At 40.5% G+C, this 15304-nt stretch overlaps 1 protein-coding gene and 1 pseudogene across 1 annotated transcript in view; both read left to right on the forward strand.

The window, feature by feature from the left end:
• Positions 1 to 326, forward strand: part of LOC109475291 — a 3329-nt pseudogene extending 3003 nt beyond the window's left edge.
• A 2756-nt stretch (positions 327 to 3082) lies between these two features.
• LOC109475578 (asparagine synthetase [glutamine-hydrolyzing]-like) overlaps positions 3083 to 15304 on the forward strand; it is a 15503-nt gene continuing 3281 nt past the window's right edge. Inside the window, exons 1-12 of the mRNA XM_019776268.1 lie at positions 3083 to 3233; positions 4094 to 4349; positions 4683 to 4829; positions 6041 to 6131; positions 8969 to 9163; positions 9545 to 9640; positions 10327 to 10454; positions 11035 to 11161; positions 11504 to 11610; positions 12183 to 12283; positions 12416 to 12653; positions 14087 to 14281. Coding sequence (XP_019631827.1) covers positions 4101 to 4349; positions 4683 to 4829; positions 6041 to 6131; positions 8969 to 9163; positions 9545 to 9640; positions 10327 to 10454; positions 11035 to 11161; positions 11504 to 11610; positions 12183 to 12283; positions 12416 to 12653; positions 14087 to 14281 — 1674 coding nt within the window. The 5' untranslated portion in view covers positions 3083 to 3233; positions 4094 to 4100. The remainder of the gene's footprint in view (positions 3234 to 4093; positions 4350 to 4682; positions 4830 to 6040; positions 6132 to 8968; positions 9164 to 9544; positions 9641 to 10326; positions 10455 to 11034; positions 11162 to 11503; positions 11611 to 12182; positions 12284 to 12415; positions 12654 to 14086; positions 14282 to 15304) is intronic.

Genomic DNA, 15304 nt, shown 5'->3' on the forward strand with positions numbered 1-15304 from the left:
TCTAAAACTGCACGTTTTTGTTTGTTACTTAATGTACAATTTTACTTCTTTAATAGGGTTTCTGATGAAATGAACGCGTACAGACTGGTTCGATCTAATGGCCGACCTAATGGTAACTGTGATCTGATCATCAACGCAGGGCTTGGGTGCGCGTTTTTCTACCGAGGACAGGGACAATTTTTGTCAACTGTGCTATGCGTTACGGAGGTGGATGGTGGTATTCCAATTGTGGTTCCGGAACATTCTTTAACCAACAGTGGGATTGTGATTACAAAACTTTAAGCTTCAATGCCACAATCGCCAGGTACAACCGATGTCCTTGAAGCTAAAACCATAACAGTGTAAATAATGAAATGGAGCTATGCAGCAAGATTATACTGTAGTTTCCAACACAAGAAATTGGACTCACCCAAATTTTCGACTGGACAACTCCAGTCTTTGTCAGGGATGAACAATCCACCGCTTCCGTGACGTCACGCAGATAACACACGTGACTCCGTGAGCAGTGGCGCCCCCCGTCTCTGTTGAGGGATGGTTGTAATGCCCTGATGTAGATGGCCTCTTTAATCCCCCGTGCAAAGAAATCCTCAACAGAGACGGGGGGCGCCACAGACTTTCTGCAACCTATGATCCACTGCTTACGGAGTCACGTGTGTTATCTGCGTGACGTCACGGAATCGGTGGATTGCTCATTCCTTGACAAAGACTGGAGTTGTACAGTCGAAAATTTGAGTCCAGTTTTTGGGTTGGAAATTGAAATTTAATATTACTGCATAATGCATATGACTTCTACCAACATTTTCAAGATAATGAAATGAAGCTGTTGTTTTATATTATTAAGATTTAGGCCACAGCATGTAAATTGTATGGATGGCATCCTCCGCAGACTCATTAACTAATGCAAGAGGGCGAAAAAAACAAGGCAGAACCCAAAAACAAGATTCCTACATTTTCAAATGTTGACATTATGAACCTTGTAAAACAAGAAATGATGCCTATACTGTGTTAAATTTGTTGCCAACTTTTACAGCATTCATTTCTCACTGAATCGAAAAGTTTTTAAATCTTTGTACAATAGTTTTAATTCAGCTGGAACATCACATCTAAAAGGAATGAACTACATCACTGCATCAAAGTAAGAGACAAAACATTAAATCAGAGCCTTGTTTTGTCTCATCTCATCTCTTCATATTTATCTGGCATCCGTATTACGGCATGGCAACAAACATCTTTGCCCATTTTTTGGCACGTTGACCACTGCCAGAGGGCAACAAATTTTTTTCCCTAAAATCAGGCGAAAGTTAATGCGTGTGTGGATGTCATCCCTAAAAATGCCATCCACTTGCTGTGGCCTTACTAAATTTGTGAAAGGATTAACTACATGTATCAGGTGTGTATCTCCCGAACACGGGACCTTCGGCTTCACGCTTGTCCAACGACGACGTCCCTAGCGGAAGCTAGGTATAGTCATTTACACCTGAATGGATTAAGGAAAGCCATGTAAAGTGCCTTCCGCAAGGGTACAAGGTGGCTTACATGGCAATATTTGAACCCGTTTTTTTTTGTTTCGAGCGGAATACACTACATTTAAGCTACACGACTCTCTGTTCAGTTAAGTTATGCTCTGTTATTTGGGTGATGGTGTGTTTAAGTGAAATTGATATATGATTCCGCACATGTTTATGACTATACGACTCTTTTAAAATAACATAGACAGGAGATGACAGGACAGAATTCTGACACTAAAGAAAATGTCGTAATTGATTTTAAACTAGAGCTTAAATCAAGCTTAAATAAAAACATAGTTTTGCACATAGAAATCTACAATATATGTCAATGTTTATTGCATGCCGATAGTAATAAGTACAATAAAAGGCAGATGATAAGATTAATAACTAAGATAAGAACTAATACACCTCTACAAGTACAATATTTTTATGCAATAAGAAATCGTAAATTTCACCCCACATGGTAATATTTGCAGATTTTTAGTGTGTTACTTATTAAAATTTTAATCACGTTTTGACTAAAATTACCATTGTTTTTTTATCTACAACAGGATCGAAATAGTACATAACTAGAGTTCCACGATCTTATACCTTCGGCAAATAATGCTAATCTTTATGATTATGATTAACAAATTATAGATTATTCTCCTTGGTTGTACAAATAGAACTCTCATTGCGATGAATTGCATTAACTGATCATATTCTTCTTTGTCTTACCTTAACAAAGAATGCCATTCTAGCATTTTCCCATAAATGAAGTAAATAATGTCATTATTTGAATGAGTTATGTTTATTTATGTTCACTTTCACTTAACTTTTAAATGCCCTAAGTATGAGATTCCAGCTAGTTACCATTGCTGAATTACAAACTTTTTTCATTAATTATGCAAATTAAGTATTAATTTATATAATCAATATCTGCATGTGTTTTTCTCGTTGCCGTATACCACAAGCGTACATAGTTTTTTACCGTGTGTATTTTTTATACGCAATCAAATACCACTACATACCATCATATTGATGATCTGTGCACTATCCTAAAAAAGAAGAAACTAAAAAAGAAACATTTGCAAAGCAAATGTATAATGTTGACCTTCGCATATGATCTGCTCTGTTAATTCTTCCTCAAACACACTCATATATTTGGTCAGACAGGAGTCTAAATCCCTCCTGCTATAAAATTGCAACATTATGTAATGCAACACCAGTAACCATGGTGAAAGGCAGTCTGGTTCAGTGAGGTCAGAGGTCACTGTTTGGAGAAGAAGAAGAGGAAACGTAGCAAAAACAATATGTTTTCCTTCGGTGAACATAAAAAGAACTCATCCAGATTTCTTACTCCGTGTGCCGATCGTTGTTAATCCTGGCCATACTTGAATTCTCAACAAATTGAAGGTGTCTGTTTGTCACTAATTATCTCTTCTGTCACCAAACCAACCATACAACTTTTCCATCCCTGGACAGACAACTGTCTCCTAAAACATGCTTTCTCGGTCATCCAACTGGTTTCCCCCATTGCTGACCTCTGATTGGAAGATCCCAGAAAGCAGAATCATGAGTTGTCTACCAAACCAGTCCTACAAGGTTTTCCCAGACAACATTTGCGTTGTAGGAAATCTAGTGGACTGACACACATTTCATGTAGGTGGGTCAATACGCTTTTTCTTCAAAACGCCTTGACCGCGCAAACGCTACTAGGGAAGGACTTGCAACTGGCACTCCAAGGTATGCAAGCAGTCGATTTACTTAATGTTGAGATCGAGATCTGACTTAGATATACTTCGTAACTTTTTTCTAGTTATTATCTATGTCTTAACTTATACTGTGTGATTGACTATATCGTCTACTACCAAATTGGCAATTTTTCGGTACAAGTCATCAGACAACGCAACCATTTGCAGCAGCGATTAGATTGTCAGATGCAGATTTGAACATATATGTAATAAGTTAAATCTGAGATTTTATACCTCCGGGATTTTTATTGTATATTCTTATATATTGTTTGTTATGAATAGTTGATGGTGTTTTATGTGTTAGATTTAGCGTTCCAGGTTGTGCTAACACAGTCAGATCAACATTTTCATCTGCAGCTTATAACATGTACCCATGAACTTATAAAATTCTATTTAATCTGCCGCAAGGAACTCCTAATGAAACTCAGAATGACAACCGGAACCGTTAAATCATACGTTAAAACCAAAAATATTTCGATCGAAAACATAGTGACTGGGGTCCGAAATGATCGAACACTTTCACTAATTTTACCAGTATTATGAAAACATCAGTAGGAGGCACTATTGCACTGCAACAAGCAGCCAGTACATTCTGGGAGCCATTTTCATATTATAAATCAAAGTCCACCTATTTTAGGCAGGTCATATTGGAGTTAGACCTCACTTTTTCGATGTCACTTAGATCTAAAAAAACAGGAATCTTTTTTCAGGTGCTCTTGTCTGTTTTGTGGTGTCCGTAGGATGTCATGCAGGCAATCAAGTCAGTAGTCATGTATAATCATAGTCGGTAGAGCATGGGATTCCAGTTTGAATGTGCGACTTTTTTATTTTTTATTTTATTTCACTCCATAGGTGCAACATGTGTGGTATATGGGCGATATTCGGCAGTGATGAGGATGTGTCCAAGCAGTGCGTCAGCGCGCTCAGTATCGGACACCGCGGGCCCGACTGTTTCCGTCTGGAGAACATCAACCACTTCAAGAACTGCTGCTTCGGCTTCCATCGATTGGCCATCGTGGGAGACATGTTTGGCATGCAGCCAATGAGAGTCCACAGATATCCCCAAATATGGCTGTGCTTCAACGGAGAAATCTACAACTACAGAAGGGTAAGATGAATATTAGATTCGTAATAGTCTGTACTTTTTATTTGCCTTTTCTCTGTAATGTCACTTTCTAACTTTAACTCATTTTTGCTTGTCTGTGTGTATGCGAATGTATGTGTGCGTACATGTCAAGATCTCCCTGTGTGTACGTGTGTGTGTTTGTGTCTAGTTCTACTGTGTTTTTGTGTGTTTGTTTATGTCTGTATGTGTTCCTGCAGTTCCAAATTGAACACAGCACTACCATTTCAGTGCTGCCGTGTATGTGCCAAATGAACATAACTGGTATGGGTTGAAGTCTGTCATCTTTGATCAACTTAATTATCAACAATGTTGCAGATAGCCGAGCAGTTTGGGTTCAACTATGAGACAGGCTGTGACGGTGAGGCCATCATCAGTCTCTACATGCACGGTGGGATCGAGTTCGCTGCCAAACACCTGGATGGGGTCTTTGCTTTTATTCTCCTGGACACACAACAGAAGAGGGTGGGTTTTTTTCCTCCATAAAAATGTATTGTTTTTTTTTGTTTGATTCTATTGTGTTTGGGCGGTCAGTGTGTGTGTCAGTGCGTATGTGTCTGTTTCCGCAAGTGTGTATTCACCATTCACTTCAGAAAACATTTATGGATTGTGGTGATAATTAAAATGTCAGCAGATCGTAGAAAAGTCCCAATTCAAATATGAGCTCCTGGTGGCTGGCCTTCAAGTTGGTACTGCAGCATTGTTAAAAGTATCGACCCGAATCTGACGACTTGTAATGGTTTATTTGTTCATACATACATGTACATACATACATACATGTACATAAACTAACATGTCAAACACATCTCGCAGCCCATAGGCTGAATTGGGGTGTTAACATTTACAAAACGAAGCTCAGGCTTTAAAAAACTAGAATATCGGAATTTAAAAGATAAACGTAACAAGTCATCATATTATATATTAAAATAGAAGCAAATCTCCCATATTAAAAACAACTCTCAATACAAATGTAAAATAAAGGTAACTATAAAGGACATGTAAACTCTAGCAAACACGGCAAAATTAAAATAATGGGGTGAGGAAGGCATCGTCAGTCAATGTACAATTAGTTGTTAATCAAGCGCGTCATGTACGGGACAGCGCTGTTTCTGTATCTTTCAGTTCTACATCGCTGGAGTTCTATAGGTTGCTAGAATAGCGAGTTTGACAGCTGGGGATAGTCGTTCTGGAAAGTGGCAGAAGGTGACGGTGATGGCCGGATGTTAGCAGGGATTTGGCAAACTTTAGTGTCAATTCCTCACGACGCACGTGGAGAGATGCTAGGCCGAGTTGTGAGCAGTTGGAGTAGTTGGGACCCAGGATAATCCAAACAGCTCGGCGCTGGATCCATCACTTCATCCCCAGAGCTCTGGACAAACGCTTCCATGTCTTGGAAAAAAAGATATATTAAGTTAAATCATCAATTGTAAATTTCTATTTTTAATTGTAAAATCCTATGGATGCCCTTTGACGCTTGGTTCCAAAAGGAAAGCTTTAAATGCAGTTGGCAAAATTATTACAGTAAACACAAAATCCACATACACCTTTACACCTATGCATGAGCCGTTGCAGCTAGATACTGTTATTATTTCTGTGTGTTTTTTTCCAGTGTGACTTTGTACAAAATCCAGAAATACGGCCACCCTTAATGTTACAAATATTTCTGTCGCTCCCAGGTGTACCTTGGACGGGATACCTACGGAGTGCGTCCCATGTTCCGCCTGCTGAAGGATGATGGCTTTCTGGCCGTCTGCTCAGAGGCTAAGGGTGAGTGAGCCTGTAACTGTAAGAAAAGTGTTATATGGTGGGGAGTTGGTAACCTCTTACCATTTGAAACAAGGACGAGAAATCAGAGATTTAAAACTTCCAAGATGTATGCAATCATCCGACTGCCGAATTCCCTCATCTTACCGTCTTACCGGTCCCTTGACCGGGGTGGTCGTGGGGGCACCTAGTGGCTGAACACCTTCCTCCATCCCTCTCTGTCACGAGTCAGCGTTCGAGCGCTGGCAAGGGGCAAGCCGGTCCACTCCTTGACGTTGTCGTCCCATTTATTCCTTTGTCTCCCTCTCTTTCTTTTCCCTGGTACAGTTCTAGCATAAGTTTTGAGAGGCCTTTACCTCTGGTCATATGGCCGTACCATTTTAACTTTCTTCTTTTAATGACATTTAGGAGATCTTCAAGGACTTCTTCCGTTAGCTTGTTTAATGATGTTTCTGACTTCCATGTTGGTAACGTGGTCCTTGTAAGTTACATTTAAAAGTATTCTGTAACACCTCATGACGAGAAACTATGTCGACCACTTATTCCTATTGGCTTCCGGTCGGATAATGAGACTTCTCCTACCCATATGCTGTCAACCTACTCTTTCCTCACAGGCACAAATCCAGAGCTCGGTCGCACAATACTTTCGTACCTAGGAGTTCCAAGTGATAAATAAATAAATAACTAGAAAGGCCAACATTTGCTTCGGAGCAAATGTAATATTTCACTCCATCTCCCTCCCCATACAAAAATAGAAGATTCTGAATAAATCATACTGCAATCATACAAGGACAAGCTTTTTGAATCTCGACAGATATTTACAAAAATGGCACTTGGCCATTATCTCCCTTTTTTTTTACAAAGATACAACGACAAGCACTTTAAATCTCGACAGCTTTACTTTACACTTATCTCAATTTCAAAGTTACATATTGCAGGTATCTAAATACTACTAATGACGAAATTGCAACTACTACTAACGGTAGCAAAATTTTCACGGTCTGAGAAACATGGACATGTTCACGGAACTATATATTCACGGTGGTGACAGTTGCAGGAAAAAGAAAGTCCAGGAATTATTTCCTAACTGTAAAGATAAGTTCACGGTACAGAGGTGACAGTGAAAACCGTGAACATTGACCTCCTGCTTGCGTTACGTTGCGGTACAGTGAAAAAAAAATCGGGAATTACAGTAATCAATTTACAGAGTATGTTTGCTTAGTTTCCAGATGTTTTGTATGAATGTCGTAAACTTAGTTTTAAATTAACGAAAACCGATGCGCGCACAGATGCCATCCATACAATCAAATCAACATGGCCTTATTAACAATCACATAAACTATGAAGCCATACATTGAATAAGCTATACATATAATATGATTATCATAACCTTTATTTTTAAAATCATGCCAGTGAGCTAATTGCATGTACAGAGTGAAAGAAAGTAAAGTAAAGTAAAGCAGTAGAATTTCTGTACTAAGCTATGATAGTACTCCATATGATTCGTCCTCATCGTCATCATTCAATGTGGTCTATCTCTTGCTACTAGTGACTGGTAATACCTCTGTAGATTCTTCACACTGGCAGAGTACCGTACTCATTCTCTCTTGTCAGCTCCATACTTTTGTGACAACATCAAAGTGATTTTGGTTTGTATGTTGGAAAAATACAAAAGACTAACATTCTAAGTTATTGACATTCTTGAGTAAGAACAATCAGTTTTTGAATGTTAAAAGCAAAACAACGAAAATACAAAAAAAATGTTAGAAATTATTAAAATGCAGGATTGTTAAAATTGTTAAAACTGTTTAAACTTATTTTAAAATTGTTTAAAATGTTAATATCCGATGCACTGGGGTTCGAACTCACAATTTCTGGGATTGCCGTCTGGCGCGTTACCAACCGAGCTAACTCGTTGCGATACACATCACTCACTGCATTGTATGTCATATAAAGTAAACAGCATGGCGGTATCGATCGCCTCAAGCCACCAAGACTTTCAACTATTAACTACGGGGTTTCCTTCTTTATCAGGTTTGCTTTTGAACCACCTTGATGTTACTTAACTATCAACCCGGCTAGCAGAAGCCGCCGGCTCCTTTGATATTACAGCCGCTCCCTGTCCAATCTTGTTTACACGCCGGGCGCAGGTCATTGACCTCCAACTTGCGTTGTTCCAACAGAGAAGAGCAAAATGTCTGGCTCCCGCAGAACGTACCGCACTCTCCCGCTGGACGTACCGCACTCTCCCGCAGAACGTATCGCACTCTCCCGGAGGACGTCCCGCACTCTCCCGAGGGAAGTCCCGCACAGCGTCCTGCACTCTCCCGCAGAACGTCCCTCGAAAATTGATGCGTATTTCGTGGCCTGTGCTGTACCTACCAAAACACTTGAGTTCATACTGTCAAAATGGAATGGCTTTGAACAGGTGTTAATTGAGTTAATCCAATCAAATCCAACAGCCAATCAGCAAGAAGAAAAGATTAGGCTGCGTCAGGTTCATGCTTGCATGCCCATATTTGGGCCCGCCCCCGAATTCCTTTCTTATTACGTCACGCGCGTACGCCCCACAGTACTTTCCTATGGGAACAGCTAAAAACGCAAATAAAACGATTGTTAAAGCTTGTATCAAAAAAAATAAAAAAACGCCTAGGGGTATTTACCCCCTCTACCTTTATACGAAATTCCAGGTCGTTTGGCACAAAAATGAAGGAATTGAATCAATTTAAAGAAATGGCAGGAGGAGAAGAAGGAGGAGAATCATCAGTAAAAACAGTATTTCCCTCCATACTTAAGTATGGAGTGAAATAAATAAATGAAAATCTTTTTTTTTTAAATAGGGTTGATGGGAGTGAGTCATGACAATGACGACAACAAAGTTGACATTGAGCCGTTTCCGCCGGGTCACTTTGAGGCGTACGACCTCAGTCCCAACGGCAAGGTCACCCTGAGGGAACGTGCCAGGTTCCACAAGATTGGAGACATGCCCAAGTACGACGCTCTCGTGAAACCACAGGGTAAGTTTCAACTTTATAGTTCTTTTTTTCAGTCTATGTCATAGGTATGGATTAGGTATTGTTTTTTTCATCTTCCTTCTTCTCCATTTTTGGCCATTTCTTTGAATGGATTCAGTTTCTTTATGTTGTGGTCAAAATGTAATGACCTAAAGGTTGGTATAAAAGGTAGAGTGGGGCAAAGTTTAGTGACATTTTTTTTAGATACAAGCTTTTAGATACAAGCTTTTAGACGTGGTCGTTTTCCCATTGTGGACATGTCACGAGGTTTGAATGGTAGCTAGGTTTACTTACTTATTTACTGAAATATAATAAATCTTATAGATCATAAGCCATGTTGTTACATCATGCATCGTTTTTAAGCCTTTGTCTGCATTGATTAACGTTGCTGTTGTGTTTTAGAAAAGGAAGACATTTATACCAACATCCGAGTTCTCCTGGAAGGAGCTGTGAAGAAGCGACTGCTCGGAGGCCGAAGGATCGGGTGTCTGCTATCAGGTCGGCTACAAAAATTATGCAAATCAGGAGCTAAATTGCATAATTAATGAGGAAATTTGATAAATATGCTCCGTTTGATAAAGGTGCATATACCAAGTCCGTGGTAGTGCGCCGTAAAAAAGTGACAATGGAACAATAGCAATCGGCACCTTTACAATTGAAAAATTCACCCAGATATACTAAAAATTACTCTGATGTACAAATAAAAAAAAACAGATTCCCACCTAGTCAGTGCATTTTTACTCATTCTGAATCTGGTACTTAGCATGCTGTTGTCAACAAAATCCACTGAGGCTAAGATGGAAACAAAGCTCTGCAAAGTATCCAATTATATTTCACTATGTTTGACTAATCAGTGGTTCACCGCTAGCGCTGGTATTCTTACTTCAATTTAGATTTCACTAAGCGCTAAACGTCACATTTGTATGAATAAATGAATGAATGAATGAGACTTTATTTTCGTGTCGTGAGCTTTCCGGCGCCCAGCCCTTGTGGGCTTATACCACACCTATTCAATGAATTATACATAAAAAAAGAGAATCAAAGGTACAGATAACAGAATCCAAACAAAATATGAACACAAATAAAGGTAGGCTATATACAATAATGGTGAACAAAGTGAACTCATAAGAGATCGTAAATGCAAATAAATAAATCTTGTTTTGTATGTGTCACCTCTTTGCCAGGTGGTCTGGACTCCAGTCTGATCTCTGCACTTCTGCTGAAACATGCTAAGAAGTCCGGCATCGTCTACCCTGTCCAGACTTATGCTGTGGGAATGGGGGGCAGTCCTGATGTCTTGGCTGCCAGGACGGTAGGAATTAGAATTTGTATTTATTGGCAATGATAAAAATCATTACAAGGGTCAGCACAGGCAGAATTGTCGGCTGGCACTAATGCTTGTAAAACAAGAATTCGGAGACCTCACATACTTCCATGAAATATATGAGTTTTATTACATGTTTTTACACAGTACACTACACTACAGTACAGATCAAAATAACACAGGGTTTTGGTTTCAAACACACAGTAGTACCGTTGGCCTGGATATGGTCATGTAGGCTTTTCCCGAGGGAGAAACTCATTAATCAAGACGGGCAGACGCGGCCTCCACCCCGCACATCAGTTTTCCCTGCCACCCCGCACATCTGTTTTCCCGGAAGTTCTGCTACAGTAGCAAGGTCAGCCACCAGGAGTCCCATATTTGACCTTGACCTTTGTCTTTCGTAGATCTACCAACATTCCAAATACCATCACAATCCATAAAGGCGTTCTGAAGTTATGCTGACTAGAAATGTGCGAACACACACACACACACACACACACACACACACACACACACACACACACACACCATATACGGGGTATTTTTTTTTACAGTCCATATTTTCCAGGTTGCGAAGTACATCGGCAGTGAGCACCATGAAGTGTCCTTTACCCCAGAGGAGGGGATTCAGGCCATCGAGGACGTCATCTACAATCTGGAGAGCTATGACGTCATCACCATCCGGGCATCTGTAGGTCAGTACTACTGCAGCTCTCACTTGTCCATGATCCTGATTGGTTGAAATACACATAAACATACTCTTACTTGACATGTCTCTGATTCTAATCGGCTAAAATAGGAGTGCCATATTACTTCAAATTTCTATACTGAAAGTAAAAAAAAAAATTTAAACATGAAAAGTCCATCCTGATCTTGGAATAGATGAACAACGTTACATTTTTAGAATGTCTTACATTTCCGTGACTAAGAGGCATTGGTCATCAAGAGTCTAGGGCCCTGACCAGCAGAAGTGTTGCTAGAGGCATTATTTAGCCAGGCTACGATGTATGGAGGTGAATGTTGTCCATCTGTTTTAGCTATGTACCTGGTGTCTCAGTACATCCGCACGAAGACAGACTCTGTCGTCATTTTCTCCGGGGAGGGATCTGACGAACTCGCTCAAGGGTACATCCACTTCAACAAGGTCGGTGCATATTTTATCTGCCTATTTACCGCTGACGTTACAGGGAAACCGTGCCCTAGAAACAGTGCACTAAAAACCCACCTCTCTTTTTAAAAAGAATATAAGACTAATAGTATTAATCTTTACATTGCTGTTCTTCCACGTTGTGCCCTCTATATCATTGTATTGTGTATCTTACAAATGTATGCATACATTGTAGTAGATGTACCTAAGTGTTCCACGACTCCATGCATTCGCTAAATAATATTAACCTTGACGAGTGTTGACGAATTATAATAGTTTTTCAATGATTATGAAAAACTTACGTCACTTCTTCCATTGCCCCATCCGCCAGGGGGGGGGGGGCAAAGTCTAACAATTTCGAGATCTCGTTTAAAAGCCTTTGCCTTATTTGTACCTGCATTTGCTGTGCAGTTGTAAACTGACTTAACCTGGCTCTACTTCCGTCCAAATATGCATTGATTTACCTTCAAGAGTTAAAACAGTAATGATTTTTACGTGCTTTTGAATGTATATCGACTTCTACAGCTTAGATATGACCTGTTAATAAATTTCTCTGCTCGCATCTCTAGGCTCCGTCTGCAGATGAAGCAGATGTGGAGAGCCGACGGTTGCTGAAAGACCTCTACATGTACGACGTCTTGAGGGCGGACAGAATGCCAAGTGCTCATGGGTAAGCCAGTAGTCACAATTGATCAATGAAAATAAGTTATCAACCTATTATTCCTATTTTCAGATTAAGATGAGGTCGAGGATTTCAAACTTCACGGGAGTTTGGAATCTCTGATTTGAATTCTTGTTCCAGCCTGGAGCTGCGTGTGCCCTTCCTGGACCACATGTTCACCGGTTACTACCTGTCCCTACCGGCCGAGTTGAGACGAGCCAAGGACGGGATTGAGAAGTACACCCTGCGGAAGGCGTTTGACGGAACGGGCCTCCTGCCCGATGAGATCTTGTGGCGCCCGAAGGAGGGATTCAGCGACGGTGTGTTATCGGTGAAGACATCGTGGCAAGAAACCCTCAAGGAGTATGTGGAAGAACAGGTGACAAAATGTGTTGTCTTTTGTCCATTGTCTGTATGGCATTGCTAGAGCTAGAAGTAATGGTTAGCCTGGAATCAAACCTCTGTGTCCATTGCCTCCTTATATAACTGGATTAACATGGCCATTCTATGGGGTACACTGTTATAACTCACTTCCACAAAATATCATGCAACAGACTTCATTGAAAGGTTTTAAAGCTGCTCTTAAGAACATACAATCTTTACAGTCTTACATATGACCTCTGACCTCCACAGGAATAACCGACCTTGACCGATCAATGGGTTTTGAGTAACGGGCAACGATTTTGATTTGTTTCTCTACGGTTTTGTTTGAGATTCTAAGTAATTTTAGCGCGTTCGGCTCACACCTGAGAGGTTGTGGGTTCGAACCCTGCCCATGTCACCGATCTTGTGCCCTTGGGAAAGGCACTTTACACGACTTTCCTCACTTCACTCAGGTGTAAATGAGTACTTAGCTTCGGCTAGGGACGTCCCTCGGATAGGACGTTAAATGGAGGTCCCGTGTTTGGGAGAGCCACACCCCACGCACGTTAAAGAACCCACCACACTTATCGAAAAGAGTAGGGGACCTTCCCGGTGTGAGTGGTTCAAACCTTACAGTCTGGTCTCGGGGTTGACATCTTTGAAAAGGTGATAGTCACCTGTTATGTCAATCCTTCCACAAAATGTGGTAAATCGTCATAAAATAAAAAATAAAAATCTCATGTATTTATTTTGTATATTACCTGCGTTATTTATGTTTTACATACAATTCTCTGTTACTTCTGTTTTAGTATTAACTTATGTTATATTATTTCTGTAAACTGGGCCCCACTGAAAATCAACTTGTCAAAGCTGAGTTGGGCTACACAGGTGTGTTAAAATGAAATAAAATAAATTCTCAATTGCCATGGACTAATATGGATAAAACTTGAATCATAATGTAGATTATATTACCCACCCACATTACTAACTTCGCTTCCGGCTACGAGATACACATGCGCAAGAGTTTTCTTCCTAGTTGTTTCTGAAATAATTTAAATATTTCTTAAGAAAAAAAAACTGCTATGAACATAGAGATGAACATAGAAATGTATCAATACCATACAGATGCCTGTATGGTATTGATACATTTGATATCGTAAAAGCAATAACCCAGTGAAGAATCTGCAGTTATAAATGGAATGTGGAAACAGAAAGTAGCCTTTATGGGAGATTTTCTCATTTTTTCAAAACAAAAGATGTGGAGTTTGATTTAACAAGCTTTCAACATTTCTCAAATCAAGGTGAAGTACAACAGATTTTAAGAGACTCGATGCTACAGACAGTTTTGAATAAAATCTTTGAATGCAATAACCCACACAATGCAAAAATATGTGAATATATAAAATGTAATTAAAAACGTATTCATTTATTCATGTCTTTACCTTAAAGGTTAGCGATGAGATGATGGAAGACGCCCCCAAGACGTTCCCGTTTAACCCTCCACGTACCAAGGAGGCTTACTACTTCCGCCAGATCTTCGAGAAACACTTCCCCGGCAAGTCCAAGTGGATCCCTTACTACTGGATGCCGCGGTGGAGCAAAACCGACGACCCCTCCGCTCGCACACTCAAACACTACAAGCCGTTCTCTTCTTCGCAAGCTCCGAAGAGAACTATGTTTCCCGTCTATTTCACAGACAACACACACAATTAGGGTAGTGAGCTCACCGTCACCTCAGTACGGTCGGGCATTTATTGCAATTGGCTCCTCAACTCAGTAACACCAATACTCTCTACACAATGTAGCTCTCATAGCATGTACATACGTATACAGGAGCCTAATACAACAACAACAAGTCATGTGCTGCGAGCTGGCGACCTATTTTACCCTGGTTGCCAATTGTTTAGCCAAAGTCGGGCTGGTCGGTTAAACCAAGGCTCTGTCCAGCGGATGTTTAACGCATCCTGACTTGTAAGTAACTTCTAACCGGCGAAGTTCAAAAGCTCATCTGCGTGAACAAGGTTGAAAACATCCTGGCTAAGCAAATGATGCGTTACAGGTACACCTGAATAACTACTGACCTTCGTAAGTTAAGTGGTTCAAAATACGACAATAACACAATTCTGGAGTATATCAGAGGTTACAACTACACAACATACTAAGTACAGCAAATGGCCACAATGTGACTGGGAACGCTAGCAAGGCAGGTATCTTGCAGAGAAGAGACAACGTGAAGGTTATGTAACAACTGATTACGTACGCTATGTCGCAGGTACCATTGAGGATAACGTACAGTGCTATGACGAAATGTACGAGTCTAGACAAGTCAGTAAGAACTAAGGTAGCGCGATGTCGTATGAGATGAGAAAACATAACTAACGTCCTAGAATCCAGGTGTTCTCGGATTAGTCATGGGAGGGTTGGGCGGGAATGTGACCGTACAGAGAAAGGTTGAGCCACGAATGACCCTTACGAGGGCTAGGGAGGAAGGGTCAGAGGGTAAAGGGGCGGAATAATTAGTATCAGGGTAGGGGTCACGTGATTGTCTGTTCAGCCGACGGGAAACGAGATTATCTCGGCAACGAGAAAGAATATCGACATTTGGTTTGCAGTTTTGAACTTCTGACCGGAAGGGCTTTCCAATGATACCATGGTTTCCCTGTTTTC

The sequence above is a fragment of the Branchiostoma belcheri genome, unplaced genomic scaffold, assembly GCF_001625305.1.
Source record: "Branchiostoma belcheri isolate BF01 breed outbred unplaced genomic scaffold, Haploidv18h27 scaffold103, whole genome shotgun sequence".
NCBI classification, from domain to species: Eukaryota; Metazoa; Chordata; class Leptocardii; order Amphioxiformes; family Branchiostomatidae; genus Branchiostoma; species Branchiostoma belcheri.